At 38.6% G+C, this 17,068-nt stretch overlaps 1 protein-coding gene across 3 annotated transcripts in view; it reads left to right on the top strand.

The window, feature by feature from the left end:
• Positions 1–314: 314 nt before the first annotated feature.
• Positions 315–17,068, top strand: part of LOC115208779 (pyridoxal-dependent decarboxylase domain-containing protein 1) — a 131,090-nt gene continuing 114,336 nt past the window's right edge. The window contains exons 1-2 of one of the 3 annotated variants that reach the window (XM_036500475.1): positions 315–365; positions 404–735. In XM_036500475.1, coding sequence (XP_036356368.1) covers positions 535–735 — 201 coding nt within the window. In that variant the 5' untranslated portion in view covers positions 315–365; positions 404–534. Of the gene's footprint in view, positions 366–398; positions 736–17,068 lie in introns of those variants that run through there. The other 2 variants (XM_036500474.1, XM_029777102.2) reach the window with 2 other exon arrangements.

Raw genomic sequence — 17,068 nt, 5'->3', positions numbered from 1 at the left:
TAAGCAATATCCACGTACACAGATATAGATATAGAGGGAGAGACGAGTACAGAAACAGGTAAAGAGAGGAAGACAAGGAGGAGAGAGTCATATTGAGAGATAGATGGAAAAAAGACGGAAAAACTGACAAGATCTGGAAAGGGAAAGAGAAATTCCGAAAGCTATTGCGTCGAAGCGATTAAAGAGATGAGAGAAAGAAACACATAAAAGAGTGAGAGGGGAAGAAAAGATACGTAGAAGGAAAGACGTGACTGAAGGAGAGAGAGAGAGAGAGGGAGAAAGAGAGGAAAGCGGGTGGATAGAGAGCTGAGAAAAAGAAATATAGAGGAAATCTACTTCGTGAGTAACAAGGAGGTGAAAGAGAGGTAAAGGAAAAGAGAGAGAGAGAAAAAGAGAAAGAGAGGTAAAGGGAAAGAGAGAGAGAGAGAAAAAGAGAAAGAGAAAGAGTGAAGGCGAATACGAGGGGCGGAGTGGGAGGAAAGCGAAAGAGTGAGTTTTGCCAGCGTGTAAAGTAGGGGGCAGCAGCGTTCTAAGATGGCGGCCAATGTTGCTGAAGGGAAGGAAGTGGAAAGCAGCCGTCACATTGATCAGTCTAACTACTCAGAATCGGACTCTTTTAGTGGACAGTTATCACCAGAAGAACATCCTGAAGATACACAGGAAACTACTGCTACTAATGGAGACAGCAATGACAAAGCTTCGGATGATAATAACAAACAGCCATATATAATAAAGGTAAGACAAAATCAAAATTGATTTTTTTTCTTTCTCCCTTTTACTCCAATATTCATTAGGTTTTAATTATTTTCCCTTGTTACTCTATCGTGGTTATCATATTTATTTTCATTGGGTTGTTTAGAAAGCTTTATAGTGACCTGTAATCATACGTCTCTTGAGTCAGTGATTTGTTGGCAATTTTTGACACGTAATATAATATTATACAAATATAATGCGTGTGCCTGTCTGTGTGTACACACCCTACTTTATACCTGTTGTAAGGAAAAACAGTTTCACTTCCATCTCATTATTTTCAGTATAAATAAATACTATAAACATAGCAATGGTTTCCTTGTTTACCATGAAGGCAAAAAGAATAACATGTTACGGTTCAGTAAACTATCAAATAAGTAAACACAGAAATAGGGTGTGACACGAAAGCGTGTATTTAATATATACTGAATAGAATGCTAATGATTTCTTGAATAAGACACGTATACTGTTATCTATAATGAGACAAAATAGGAAGTTGCAATCTTCAGAACTGTCCTTTATCACACTATATAAGCTTACTTTCATTTCAGTTTTTGAGGGGGGAAAATGAAACCCGTAACAGAATTGTGCCGAAGGACAATAAGTACTGTGAATTGCAAAATCAGTAGAGGATCGGACAAAATGCCTTGTGGTGTTCAGTTACGTCCCTTTGCATTCAGAGTTCAAATCCCGTCGATATTAATTTGCTTTCTGTCCTTTCGGAGTTGATAGAATAAGTATCAGTCAAGTAGTGGGGGACTGGTGCATACTTAGCGAGAAGACAAGGAAGGGTTAGTAGCTGGGGCAGGTTCCCTCGGGTGCAGGTGTGAAGGATATATATATAAATTTCATCCGGACTCTCATGGCTGTGGTAATAATGTGTGTGTGTGTGTGATCAATCTAATCGGTTACTCCCCCTCCCAAATTTGTGGTCGTGTCTCTATTAGCAATCTTAGGACGGGCGGAATTTGCCGAAATAGTAGAGCGTCAGAGTTAAATGCCTTGAAGTATTTATTTAGTTTCACTATTCGGTGTTGAAATCTCGTTTACTTTTCACCCTTTTAGACTGTCTTATAAGTACTGTTAATATTCTGAGTTCTATACAGACGACTTTACCTACAAAATTGTTCGTCTGTCCAGTTAGAAAATATCAGTGTTTGCAAATTTATCAAAACAGTTTTCAGTAAAAAATCTAATAATGATCGAAGTGTCACTTCTTTACATTTCTCCTCTACAATTCCCCAACTTTACTTGTGTATATTCCGTTGACTTCATACATTTAAAAAAATATTCAACATTTCTTCATGAAAGACATCCACATGATTATAAAGTGGCGAGGGGTTTCTTAGCAACACTTAGTAGTAGTAAAGCTGATTTAGACTGCTATTAGTTGTTTTGACGAGGAAGAGGTAGACAGTGTTCGCTGAAACATTGACCTGAGTCGACAAACTTGGACAAAACATTTTTACCTGTATTCTAAATAGCTATGTACATTAGAAGATTTGGGTGAGTGCTTCTTCATTGTTCCAGCAGGTGTGTAGTAAAATTTACCTGTTGAACACTCTTTATGGTCATGTATGATAGCCTTGAGGTGGTGGATATCATCTCTCAACAACGCATGACATTACTTTGTAGGATCAACTGTTGCACATTAGCTGCTGTTTGAAGCATGAATCAGAACCAGAGTTCAGATCCAATGGCAAGTCAGATTCAAGCAATTAGAAACTCCTCGAGTAGGGAGCTGAACTAAGAAGCAGCTTCCCATTGTCATTTCTAGATTCAACACTAGATAATCTACATTCAGTAGGTACTAGATACAGTGTATTCATATTTTCTATGCTATTTACTCTTTTACTTGTTTCAGTCATTTGACTGTGGCCATGCTGGAGCACCGCCTTTAGTCGAGCAAATCGACACCAGGACTTATTCTTTGTAAGCCTAGTACTTATTCTATCAGTTTCCAATTTCGAACCGCTAAGTTATGGGGGACGTAAACACACCAGCATCGGTTGTCAAGCGATGTTAGGGGGGACAGACACACAAACGTATACACACATACATATATATACATATACGTTTATACGACGGGCTTCTTTCAGTTTCCGTCTACCAAATCCACTCGCAAGGCTTTGGTCGGCCCGAGGCTATAGTAGAAGATACTTGCCCAACGTGCCACGCAGTGGGACTGAACCCGTAACCATGTGGTTCGTAAGCTAGCTACTTACCTCAAAGCCACTCCTGTGCCTATGGTTAGGGAAGTTTAAATTTATAAAATGGACCTATTTTTCATATTGGTTCCATAATTTGGCACAAGGCCAGCATTCGGGGATGGGGGATAAGTTGATTACATCGACCCTTGTGCTCCACTGGTACTTATTTTATTGACCCCCCCCCACAAGGATGAAAGGTAAAGTTGACCCTGGTGGAATTCGAACTCAGATCATAAAGACGGACAAAATACCTATTTCTTTACTACCCACAAGAGGATAAACAAGGACAGACAAACGGATTATATCGACCCCAGTGCATAACTGGTACTTATTTAATTGACCCTGAAAGGATGAACGACAAAGTCGATCTCGGCGGGATTTGAACTCAGGACATTGCGGCAGATGAAATACCGCTTAGCATTTTGCCTGGCGTACTAACTGTTCTGTCAGCTTGTTTTTGACCTGTCTTTTATATTACCAATATTAAGCTGGTGCTTCATTTCTCTTGTATTGTCGACTATTAATATATTTTTAATCAAGCTTTATTAAGTTGTTATTTAATTAAAAAAAATATGCGGCTAAACATTAACCACATATGTTACTAATAAATAATCACCTATTTGGAACATTGTATTTTTTCTATATGTTCAGGTATGTTCAACTTTTGAAAAATCAATATTTCAAAATCAGTCTTTAGAATACTTAACATGTGATTGTATATATTTCTATTTAAAATAACCCTACCTTGTTGTGTAAAGTGTGGTGTTATATTATACACAACGGTAACATGTTTGCTGCTTTTTCCCATATTTAAATTCTGTACACACACATACAATATTTATAAATCGTTTTCATCAGCTGACATTAAATGGTGATTCACATGCTTGGCTATTCTAGAAACAGCTGTATGTATATGTTCTCTACCTAAATTAAATGTCCTTTCCAAGTGATGCCAAACGTTTTGTCTTTTCATTTTTACTTTAATTTACACACATACATATATAACACAAAGTTTATTCATAAGAAAACGTGTCTGAAACAGACATTTTTGTTCCTTCTCCTTCCCATCTATGTGTGTGTGTGTGTGTGTGTGTGTGTAAGAAGTGCCTATGTAGCGACACATAAAAACACTTGTGTGGTGACACATAATAGCGCCTATGCAGTGCCATGTAAAAGCATCCTGCAGACTCTGTAAAGTGGTTGGTATTAGGAAGGGCATCCAGCTGTGAAAACTATGCCAAATCAGACTGGAGTCTGGTGCAGCCCATCCCCTCAAGCTTGCCAGCTCTGGTCATACTGCCCAACTCATGCCAGTATGGACAACAAACTTTAAATGATGATGATGATAATATATATATATATCTATAAATATAAAAATGTATAGTTTTAAGTTCAGTATCTTGAGCAATTGTCCTTAACGACAACCCATATTGATCATTGGTTTATGAGTGAAGTTGGGAGAGGTGACTGTATGGAGGTTTGTCATTCATATATGTATTTTAATGTTGACACTGGATTAAAATCTTTTACTCAAATAATGGTTAACAAGAATAGTGTCAGGCTGTTAATGCTTAAACAATGTGTATTCACCAAACCCATGCTAACATTGAAAAACAGATGTAAAATGAACTAATGTATCACTATAAAGAAATAGGAAGCCCCCTCACAATTGGAAGTAATGTCAGTATGATGATGATGATCATCATCATTGTTTAATGTCCATTTTCCATGCTGGCGTGGGTTGGAAAGTAGGCAGAAGACTTCACCAGGCTTCACTGTCTGATATAGCAGGGTTTTTACAGCTGGATGCCCTTCCTAACACCAGCTACGTTACAGAGTGGACTGAGTGCTTTTTACATGGCACTGGTATAGGTATGAGAAGCCAACAACATCAGTTCTCTTTATTTTACTTAAAGCTGGAAATACAGAGACAACACAATGAAAGAATATGGTGGTTGTAGAGAAGCGTCATCATCATACAGGTGATAGTCATTCATTTCTGTGAGAAACTTGTCTAGACACTGTGAAATGTTATGTTAGTTAGTTAGTTAATTTGGCACAAAAGCAAATAGCAAGGCCATGTAGGGGGACATGGAGTTAAGTACAGGGTGGTGTTCATGTAAAGAGTTCAGGCCACTTGAGGTCCAGGGAGGCTTTGAACAAAGCGGTCGTCGGCATCTTCACCATCTCGTCTAGCAGCTTGTTCCACGGATCCGCAACCTGGACGGAGAAAGCTCCTCTCCTTCGATTGAGATGAAATCGTCGCAGGTAGAGCTTTTCGGAATGACCCCGCAGCCGACGCTCCGGAGCAGGAGTGAAGAACAGCTCTTTCGAGAGGTTACACTTCCCGCTTATGATGTTGTGGGCGAGAATGAGATCACCACGGCGGCGGCGTTTTTCAAGAGAACAAAGGTCGAGCGTCCTCAGCCTTTCTTCGTAGGACAAATTTTTGAGACCATGAACCATGCGGGTAGCCAGCCTCTGGACTCTTTCGAGGTGCTGTATGTCTTTGAGGAGATAAGGAGAAGAGGCTTGAATCCCATACTCCAATATGGGTCTCACCAGCGTGACATAGAGTGGCAGGAATATGGCTGCTGTGAGCATTCCGAATGACCGTCGAATCAAAAACAGAATTCCGCGCGCTTTGTTGGCAGCATGGACGCACTGGGCCGAAGGCGAAAAGGAGGAATCCACCAAGATACCCAGGTCCTTTACCTGATCGGTCCTCTCCAGCAGCAGACGACCCGGCTCGAAATCAAGTTGAGTTGCAGGAGTAGAGCCGACAGGCAGATGACAGCACTTCGACACGTTCAGACACAGGTCCCAATCGTTAGACCACTTCCAAATTTGGTGGAGGCATCGACGAAGATCCTCTATACTACCGCGAGGAGCGACCAGTTTGATATCGTCGGCAAATAGAAGGGTGTGTTGCGTGAGGTCGTCGGGCAAGTCATTTATGAAGACTAGGTGAGAATTGGTGACAGGAAGGGTGTCCAACCATATAAAACCTGCCTCAATAAATTCCATCTGATCCTTGCAAGCATGGAAAAATGTATATTAAAAAGATGATGATGGTATTCTATACTTTGTATAATGTACAGACTGAAGCTTGGCACAGCTTTCCAGCATGCCAGCCCAGTCAAACTGTCCAACCCATACCAGCATGGACAACAGACATTAAATGATGATGATGTGGCAGAAATCTGGCCACCATGGATTACAGAAGCCTAATGAATCACAGTAAATGTATCTGATTCATATTGTCAGTGTTGTTTGCAAAATACAACTCACCAAATATATGTGTATATATATATATATATACTACACTACCCATGACCTATTGGGTCACTGGGAAACTCAGTTTCCCAGCAACAGTTTTGTTTTGTGGGTCTTTTCTTTTCCAGGTTATTTTACATGCTTTCAAACAATGTGACATTGAAATCACCTGTAAACGGCTCCTTTCCCCCCAGAAAAGGAAAGATTTGGTTGCTATTTCTTGCACACCCTGCTACCATGTAACAGGTATGTCAGATCCTTTATCACAAATAGCTGTTATGTAGTAGCGGGGCCTGCTAGAAATAGCAGCCAAATCTTTGGAGGTGAGATAACGAATGCATTCAAAAAAATACCCAGGGAAAAAAACTATTTCTCACCGAGGTTACGAAGTGCATGATATATATGTGTTTATGTATGTATGTATGTATGCATGCAGATGTGTACATGCGTATGCATGTATGTACACATATTTGTATGTATGCGAGCATTTACGTATATAAGTGTGTTGACGTATCTGCGTTTGTGAGTGTATGTAAACATAGGCGCAGGAGTGGCTGTGTGGTAAGTAGCTTGCTAACCAACCACATGGTTCCGGGTTCAGTCCCACTGCGTGGCATCTTGGGCAAGTGTCTTCTGCTATGGCCCCGGGCCGACCAAATCCTTGTGAGTGGATTTGGTAGACGGAAACTGAAAGAAGCCTGTCGTATATATGTATATATATATATAAGTGTGTGTGTATATGTTTGTGTGTATGTGTTTGTCCCCCTAGCATTGCTTGACAACCGATGCTGGTGTGTTTACGTCCCCATCACTTAGCGGTTCGGCAGAAGAGACCGATAGAATAAGTACTGGGCTTACAAAGAATAAGTCCCGGGGTCGATTTGCTCGACTAAAGGCGGTGCTCCAGCATAGCCGCAGTCAAATGACTGAAACAAGTAAAAGAGTAAAGAGTATATGTTTATATACTGATATGTATGTCTGTTCAAGTTGTATATGTGACTGCTGCTTTGTCGAAGGTTGTATGTATATATATTTGCTGTAAAAATACAAATATTTTTCCGTTGTCAAATCAGTCTAATTTCTTCCGTTTTAGGATGAAGTTGAATTCGAAGCATTTTCACATTATGCACCATTTTGGGTATTTATTCCCCAAACCCTGAATATCTCAATAACTACTGCTCCAATTTACATGAAACATGTTTCATTCCATTCCTATTAACATTTCAGGGTAAATTTAATTCATAGTATTTTCCCATTATGCGCCAGTTTGCCTGGGTAACATTGCAATCAAGCAAAATTGAAACTAACTTTTAATGTATTATCTATATCTATATATATGTGTGTGTGTGTGTGTGCAGAAGTGGCTGTATGGTATGTAGCTTGCTTACCAACCACATGGTTTTGGGTTCAGTCCCACTGCTTGGCACCTTGAGCTAGTGTCTTCTGCAATAGCTTTGGACTGACCAAAGCCTTGTGAGTGGACTTGGTAGATGGAAACTGAAAGAAGGCTGTCCTATATATATATATATATATATATGTAATATGTTTGTGTGTGTGTTTGTGACATAGAAACTTTGAGAAAAGTTCAACACAACAACACACCTTCCCCGAAAATACTGTCTTACATATCCACATACAACCCCAGAAACAAAGAAGCCTTCACCATCATCACCCAGAATTTACCAATACTTCATAAGGACCCCAAATTAAAGGAAATTCTAAACATACATAAAATCATTAAAAGCTACAAACAACCTAAATCACTAAAAAAGATTCTCACAAAGGCAAAATTGTTTTCTGAAATTACGGATGCAAAAGTAAAAAAATGTGGTAGACCAAACTGCGCAACGTGCCCAAACCTTCTAGAAGGATCAGAATTCCTTTTCAAAGAGGGACAAAAATTCAAGATCAAATCTAATTTTACTTGTACTGCTGAAAACATAATTTATGTCATAAGATGCTCGGGCTGCCACCAAAACTATGTAGGGTCCACGGGATTATCACTGAGACGCAGATGCACTCTGCATCGACAACAGATTGCTTTTCCAGAATACAGAATGATACCCTTTAGTGAGCATATTGAGAAATGCGCAAAGCAACTACTACCACAATTTTTAATCTTTCCATTCTATCAATGTACCATTGGAACACCAAAACAAATTAGATTAAACAAGGAAACATTCTTCATTGAAAAATATAAGCCTAAACTTAACCATCCTAACATTCTTATACAGAGAAACTCATCTCATTGAAAAAAAGAAATAAATATAAAGCGATTATCTCCCTTATACGGGGGAAATCCCGGATTACCTCCCCCTGCCTGGAACTCTTCCTTGCATTACATAACGAAGACATGATACGATGTAGGTAAAGAAATTTGAGAAATTTGAAAAGTTTACACGAAACCGGTTATTTCTCCAAAAACTATGTTACTATACACAAAATTTTCTAACATTTTTCTAACATAACGACTTAAATATATTCTTTAACCTTATAAAACAAGCCTTCTGTAATTTTTTCACTCTTTTCTATTTTATATATATATATATATACATAAAAATAATCGTCATCATCATTTAGCATCCTCTTTTCATGCTGATATAGGTTGGACAGTTTGACATGGAGCTGGCTAGCAGAGAGCTGTCCAGACTCCAATTGTCTGTGGTTGCTTAGTTTCTATGGCTGGATGCCCTTCCTAACGTCAACCACTTAACTGAGTATGCTAGGTACTTTTTATGTGCCACTGGCACAAGTGCATTCATGTAGTACCGGCATGGGCGCATTAATGCAGCACTGATGTACATGTATGTGTGTGTGAGTATCCTACTCATGTCAGCATGGAAGGTGGACATTAAAAGATGATTATATATATATATATATATACATATATATATATATATATATATAAGTAAATAAATGGAGTTTAACGCAGGTGTTATTCAAAATCTTTTACTTTCGACATGTGTTTCGAAGACAACATTGGTTTTATTCCAAAGGAATAAACGGTGTAAAATAATGTAATCTTCTCATCAGGAAAGAAAGAGGACCTATCTCAACAACAAGACATTATAACAATTTTGATGACTGCATAAATGATAAACAGAACGCTATTAAGTATTTAAAAAAAAAACGTCAGTAGATCTGACGTCAACTCCATTTATTTACTTATACTATACAAATTACTGCACATTAACTCGGAGTTTCTACCTTTGAATAGGCTGCTACATCCTTGTTACTTGTGTGAATTTTGCTACCCTGGTAACTGTTTATTGAATTTTCCATGTTAATGGTAAACAAAAGATAATTCATTCATCTATATTCCTATATATATATATATATATATTCTTTTATTCCTTTACTTGTTTCAGTCATTTGACTGTGGCCAATAGACCCCAGGACTTATTCTTTGTAAGCCTAGTTCTTATTCTGTCGGTCACTTTTGCCAAACCACTAAGTTACAAGGGGACACAAATACACCAGCATTGGTTATCAAGCAATTTGTGGGGACAAACATACACACACACACACACACACACACATATATGTATGTATGTATGTATGTGTGTGTGTGTGTGTATATATATATGTATATATATATATATATAATACAAATAAGAAAATGGAGAAACAAATTTAGTTTGTTCATCAACTTTCGGATATTAGAATGTTGGATTATTTATTCATTTAACAAAATGAGAACCTTAATAGCATACATATATATCTTATAATTCAATACAAGAATACAAATTATAAAAATCATAATATAAATTATTGAAATCATTAAAATCCCTTCTTACAGCTGTTTCAGCCTATGGTTAAAAGTAGTTATTTTTATTGCCTATAGTTGTCAATATATTGAGGTTGTAGGCATTTAAAAATAGGGTACTTATATATATAACCATAGGCCTTGTCAGAGGTTATAAGGAACTTTAAAAATATTAATATTAATACACGAAACATGATACACGTATTATTTAATATATATAAAAAAATATGAACAAATATCCATATAGACATATACACATACACATATATACATACATAAGCAGAGTGTATATACTTTTACATGTGTAAAAATACATAAATAAACACAATTAAACAATAGGTCCAAGTAAATATACCATTCTTCATATACATATATATACATATACTGGAACATATAAACACATCTATGCTTATGACCACATAAATAATAATCAATTATTAATATTATTATTATTATTATTATTATTTTTCTTTTTTTCTTTTATCAATAATAACAATATTATTATATTTATAGTAATCTTCACTTGACAATACATATAATAGATTCTAACATATCAAATATTACGATACAAGATAAACAATCAACAATCCATTCAAATAAATATATGTATATATACATACATATATATATGTATACAAATATACATGCATATAAACATATAAAAAACATACAGTTAGACTATGGTTTTCAGTATATAGTTCAAGCGTAATATCCATATGAGGATTTGAACAAGCTAAATTTGTTTCTCCATTTTCTTATTTGTATTATAAATTAATGGTAAAAATATTTCTTTACCTTCACTTGTTTAATGCAATAAATAAGTTAATTGCATTGCAATTAAAAACATTTATGTATTAAGAATCTGGGTACTTTACCAACAGTATATTGGATAAATACTATCCCTTAGTGGGTTACATCCATAACCCCTAACTTTGTGTTTTATATATATAAATATTATATATATATATATATATATATATATATTTATACACACACAACGGGCTTCTTTCAGTTTCTGTCTACCAAATCCACTCACAAGTATATATATATATATATATATCATCATCATCATTGTTTAACGTCCATTTTCCATGCTAGCATGGGTTGGACGGTTCGACCAGGGTCTGGGAAGCCAGGAGGCTGCACCAGGCTCCAGTCTGATCTGGCAGTGTTTCTACAGCTGGATGGCCTTCCTAACGCCAACCACTCCGTGAGTGTAGTGGGTGCTTTTTACATACCGCTGACAGCGGCCACAATCAGTTGGTGCTTTTTACATGCAACCACCATGGAACCCAGTCAAGGCGGCGCTGGCATTGTCCACGTCTGGATGGTGCTTTTGACATGCCACTGGCACAGGTATCACAACTACAATTTCCATTTGATTTTTATTTTGATGTTGATGTACTTGACTCAATAGGTCTCCTCAAGCACAGCAGGTCACCCTACAATCCAAGGTACTTTGGATGGGCTGGTGCAGGAAACAGCCATGAACTCATGTTATTTGTTGGGCCTTCACAGTCACAGCATATCTCCAGAGATCTCGGTCTTTTGTCATTGCCTCTGTGAGGCTCTACGTTCGAAGGTCATGCTTGACCACCTCATCCCATGTCTTCCTGGGTCTACGTCTACCCTGGATTCCTTCAACTGTTTGGGAGTGGCTCTTCTTCACACATCTCTCCTCATTCATCCGTAGTTCATAACCATACCAGCGCAAACGTCTCTCTTGCATGCCACATCCAATGCTTCTTATGTCCAGCATTTCTCTCTGGGCGCTTACACTCTGTCATGTGTGCACACTGACATTACGCATCCAGCGGATCATGCCAGCTTCATTTCTTTCAAGCCTACGCATCTCCTCTGCAGTCACAGCTCATGTCTCTCTACCGTGAAGCATGGCAGTTCACACACATGCGTTGTACAATCTACCTTTCACTCTGAGCAAGAGACTCTTTGTCACCAGAAGGGGGTAGAAGCTTTCTAAACTTTGCCCAGGCTATTCATATTCTTGTGGTGACACTCTCTGAGCATCCACCTCCACTACTAACTTGGTCACCTAGGTAGCGGAAACTATCAACTACTTCTAGTTTCTGCCCCTGGAGTGTGATGGAATCTGTTTTCTGAGTATCTGTGGTGTCTATTGCCCCTGTGCATCTGCCGCACACGAAAGCTATCTTCTCGGTTAATTTTCCTCTGATATTGCTGCACCTCTTATGCGTCCATAGCTTACACTGAGTACATCCTATGGAGTTTCTACCTACACCTTTTCTACAGATCAAGCAGGGCCACCTACCTGAGGGTGTGTGTGATGAGTTCGCCTTCCTACTTTGGTCTTTGCTACATTTACTCTAAGGCCTTTTGATTCTAAACCTAGCTTCCACACCTGAAATTTCTTTTTTAGTTCCGGTAGTGATTCTGCTATGAGGGCCAGGTCATCAGCATAGTGGTGCAGTTAAGTATATGTCTGGTCATAGTGACTAACTGTTTTACATCCGTAAAGGGCTTAGCCTGTATATATAAATACATATGGCACAGTCATAGCTGTGTGCTAACAAGTTTACTTTCCAGCTGCATAGTTCTGAGTTCAGTCCCCTTGTGTAACACCTTGCCAAGCGTCATCTACTATAACCCTAAGTTGATCAAAGCCTTATGTGTAGATTTGGTTGATGGAAACTGAAAAAAGCTCATAGTGTGTGTATTTTTGTCTCTCCTCATCTTGACATCCTGTGATAGTTGTAAATGAGTGTCACTGTCATACAAGCAGTGTCATTCATTTCCAACATTCTGTGAAAATATGTCTAGTCATAGTGAAATATTACCTAGCTTGGAAACAGGTGAGGGTTGATGACAGCAAGGTATCTGGACATAGAAACTCTGCTTCAATAAACTCCATCCAACCCATGCAAGCATGGAAAAGTGGATATTAAATGATGATGATATGGGCTGAAGGCTAACCTTTATACCTGGTTGGAAAAAGGTAGTCATGATGCTACGATAACATTCTGAACAATAATTTTAGACAATTTTTTTGAATTTCCTACCTCTGCCACATGTGGACATGCTTATAAAATTTCAAAAAAAAAAATGCAGCACTCATCATCATCTTTTAATGGCTGCTTTTCTTGAAATTCACCAACACTACTCCTGACATGCCTATGCACCTTTTCCTCTTTATGATTCTTTTAACCCATATATGCCCATAAAAAAAATGAAGTCTTAAAATTTTAGTGTATTTAGATTACATGTTATGGTAAGTATGCAACTGTTAGCTACAGGTGTTGACTACCTACTGGACATTTCGTGTGTTTTAGTCAAATGCTTCCTGGTGAGTTCATGTTCAAACAAGTGGGAGCAGGTTTTGCATTATGAAAATGCAACCAGGGGTATATATGGGTTTAATGTCCATTTATCTATATTTTTGCGTTTCATTCTGTATACTGGCATGTACTTCTAGCCTTCATTGGTGTCTTCCTTTATTTGACATATACATCTGCTTTCTGTCCTTCCTTTTAGTCTTTTCTGACAAGTTATAGTGCACCTAAGTACATATATATAATAAGCTCATTATATATATATATATATATATATATATGTATATATATCATCATCATCATTTAACGTCCGTTCTCCATGCTAGCATGGGTTGGACGGTTCGACCGGGGATCTGGGAAGCCAGAAGGCTGCACCAGGCTCTGGTCTTATCTGGCAATGTTTCTACAGCTGGATGCCCTTCCTAATGCCAACCACTCCGTGAGTGTAGTGGGTGCTTTTTACGTGCCACCTGCACTGGTGCCAGGCGAGGCTGGCATCGGCCACGGTCGGATTGGTGCATTTTACGTGCCACCTGCACGGAAGCCAGTCGAGGTGGCACTGGCTTCGGCCACGATTCGGATGGTGCTTTTTACGTGCCACCGACACGGAAGCCAGTCGAGGCGGCGCTGGCATATATTATGTCTAATATATATCATAAGATATGTACTAGTGAGCTTGTTTGCTGTGATGTGCTGGGAAAACATTTGTAGAATTGGTTTACTTCTTGCTGATCTGAAAATGGTAAATGAAGAGACACCCAGTAACATTTGCAACTCACAGATCTTTACATTGGGTTTGTCAAATGTGACTCTCAGAGTTTAGGCAGAATGAAGCATTACTTTCCAGTAAGTACATTAACATCCCAGTGCTGCGTCATATATCATGTAGTTACTGTATTTCATACATTTGCATAGAAATAAATAATAAATAAATAACATAGGTGCAGGAATGGTTGTGTTGTAAGTAGCTTCCTTACCAACCACATGGTTCTGGGTTCAGTCCCACTTAAGCCACTCAAGCTGCTTATAATAGATCTCTTTTGTTATTGTTTGGTTTGAGTTTAAAAGTTCAAAGTCGACTTAACCTTTCATATCCCCCAAAACAGATAACAACACCTTATGTGGATGAAAGCCTTCTTTAGCCTGGGATGCTGGTGTTTCTCCTTTCCCTATCCACTAGGCTGTAGTTTCCTGCTTGGAATTTCTGGAACCACCTTTGATACTGGTTTTTACTTATTGTCCGATCCCCATATACTGCATTAATATTCCTAGCACTTTCCATTACATTGTTGCCTTTATTGAGGTCATAAAGCAAAATATGTTGAATATGCGCCTTTGTCACTTGCATTATAGCTTTGATAAAATTACTGTTAAAATCGAACTGCACTTTTCAAAACTTGCACTAAGAATAAGTACAAGGTAAAATTACTACCTGCTTTTATAGCAAGTTGATGCAAGTAGTTTATTCTATCCCCCTGAGACTTTTAGTTCATGCAACTGAAAAAAACCCACATTATTTATGGGATGACCCAATATATGAAAGGCAAATCCATGAATAGAAGACAGGAGAAAACAACAAAAGTCAATTGGACATATACAGAGGATATATTAGATAACCAAAGAAAGTTTAGATAGAAAAATAGGAGTATTTGCGTGTGTGTATGAAAGTGTTTTTACCGGTGAGTATGTGTATACAGGTGTGTATGTAAGTGTATATGGGAAGTCTTTTGTACATGCTTATGATTTATCATCATCTTCCATGCATGCGTGGGTAGGACAGTTCACAGGAGTTGGCCAGGTGGAAAAACCACTCTATGCTACTGTGTCTGTTTTGAAAGGGTTTTAATGGCTGATGCCCTTCCTAACATCAACCACTCTGCAGAATGGACTCAGTGCAGAGGGATTATATGACTATACACACACACACACACACAAGGGAATACACACAAGAAACCGAAATTTTGCAATATTATTTTATTCACTTAATTTTACATGTTTATCATCATCATCATCATTGTTTGACCGTGGTCGAGACAATGGAATTTACCATGCTACGCCAGACTTCATGGTCCATCATGGCATTACGGAGGTCCTGTTGCTGGATGCTTGTATCCCTGGAGATTACATCAGGGTAGGAGAGTATGCGCCCTCTGGTATTGCGAGTAGATGGCTTCCAGAGGAGAAGAGTAGAAATTACTTCTTTTTCAGCCCTACAACAATGTCCAGCAAACTGGACTCTCCTACCTTTCACAAGAGACGACACAGGTGGTAGTTTCCCATATATTTGCATTTCAGTTGGATGGCGCTTCCACGAGAGATTTTGAGCTCTCATAAGGAGGCGAGTGTAGGTTCCATCCAACCGCCTCTCAAGCTTCTTTGATAATGTCCAGGTTTCTGAGCCATATAGTAGAATTGGTTCGACTGTGGCTTTGAAGATTTCAAGTTTGAAGTCTCTACTTAGATTTGGTGAGCAGATCTTATGCATGTCATTACATGTTTAACTTTTACTGCCTTCAAAGTATTCTCCATTTGAAACAGTTCATTGGTCTGGAGGTGTTTTCCACTGTTCAAAGCAGTCTTGGAACTCTTGGAAAGTGATGCCTTTTAATGCCTCCGTTGTTTTTTCTTCACCTCTTCCTCATCTGCAAAACATTTTCATTTAAGGTCTTTTTTCATTTGGGGAACAAAAAATGTCACAGGGAGCAAGATTGGGTGGGTAAGTGAGGTCATGCCATTTTTAGTCAAAAACTGTCTTACACTCTTGGCAGTGTGTGCAGGCGCATTGTTGTGATGAAACCACCACTCTCCACTTTGCCACTGGTTGGAGTGTTTTCATCTCACCACATCTTGCAAATGCTTCAGAACTGCCTAGTAAAATGTCTGGTTAACAGTTTGATCAGGAGGAACAAATTTTGTGTGGACAATTCCTTTCGCATTGATGGAACAAATCAGCATTGTCTTGACTTGGACTTCACTTGACATGCTTTTTGGGGCGTGATGACATTCAATGCTTCTATTGGCTTGATTGCCACTTCATTTCCAGATCATAATTGTAGCACCACCTTTTGTCACCAGTGATGACCTTTGAATAAAAGTCTAGATCAACTTCCAACTGTTCTTTCACTTCACAATATGCATTCAGTTGTAACTGCTTTTGATCTTCCTTGAGCCAGCGAGGTTTAAATTTTGCTGCAACTCTTTTCATTCGCAATTCATCACTCAAAATTCGTTGGCTGGAACTCCAGGACACACCAGTCAGTTGTTTGGTGATGGTCCTCTAAGATCAGTTCATGAAGTTTCGTGATGTTTTCATTTGTTTGGGAGGTCAATGGTAGCCTTGAAAGAGGTTGGTCCTCAAGTGACAAATGACAATTCCTACAGTGTGAAAACCACTCATAAACTTGTGTTTTGCTCATGGCAGCATCCTTGTAAGCTGTTTTGGCAGCATCCCTGTAAGCTGTTTGAGGCATAACATCTGTTTTGGCAGTGTCCTTGTAAGCTGTTTGGGGCATAACAACTGTTTTGGCAGTGTCCTTGTAAACTGTTTGGGGCATGACAACTGTTTCGGCTGCTGTTTTCCCCAGCAGAAAACAGAATTTCATGGAAGCATGCTGTTCTTTTGTTTTAGCCATCACAAAACTTGACAATCACAGGAGAAGCACCGCAAAACAAAGATGCATCGTGTGGCAGTACGACTTCACTCAACACTGCCTGTTGGCAGACTGATGCCTGTGAGTTACATCAAGTGGCTTCTAGCG

This window comes from Octopus sinensis, linkage group LG2, assembly GCF_006345805.1.
Source record: "Octopus sinensis linkage group LG2, ASM634580v1, whole genome shotgun sequence".
In the NCBI taxonomy this organism is placed as follows: domain Eukaryota; kingdom Metazoa; phylum Mollusca; class Cephalopoda; order Octopoda; family Octopodidae; genus Octopus; species Octopus sinensis.
Note: the sequence above shows the minus strand (reverse complement) of the source record. Positions and strands in the feature narration are given on the sequence as shown.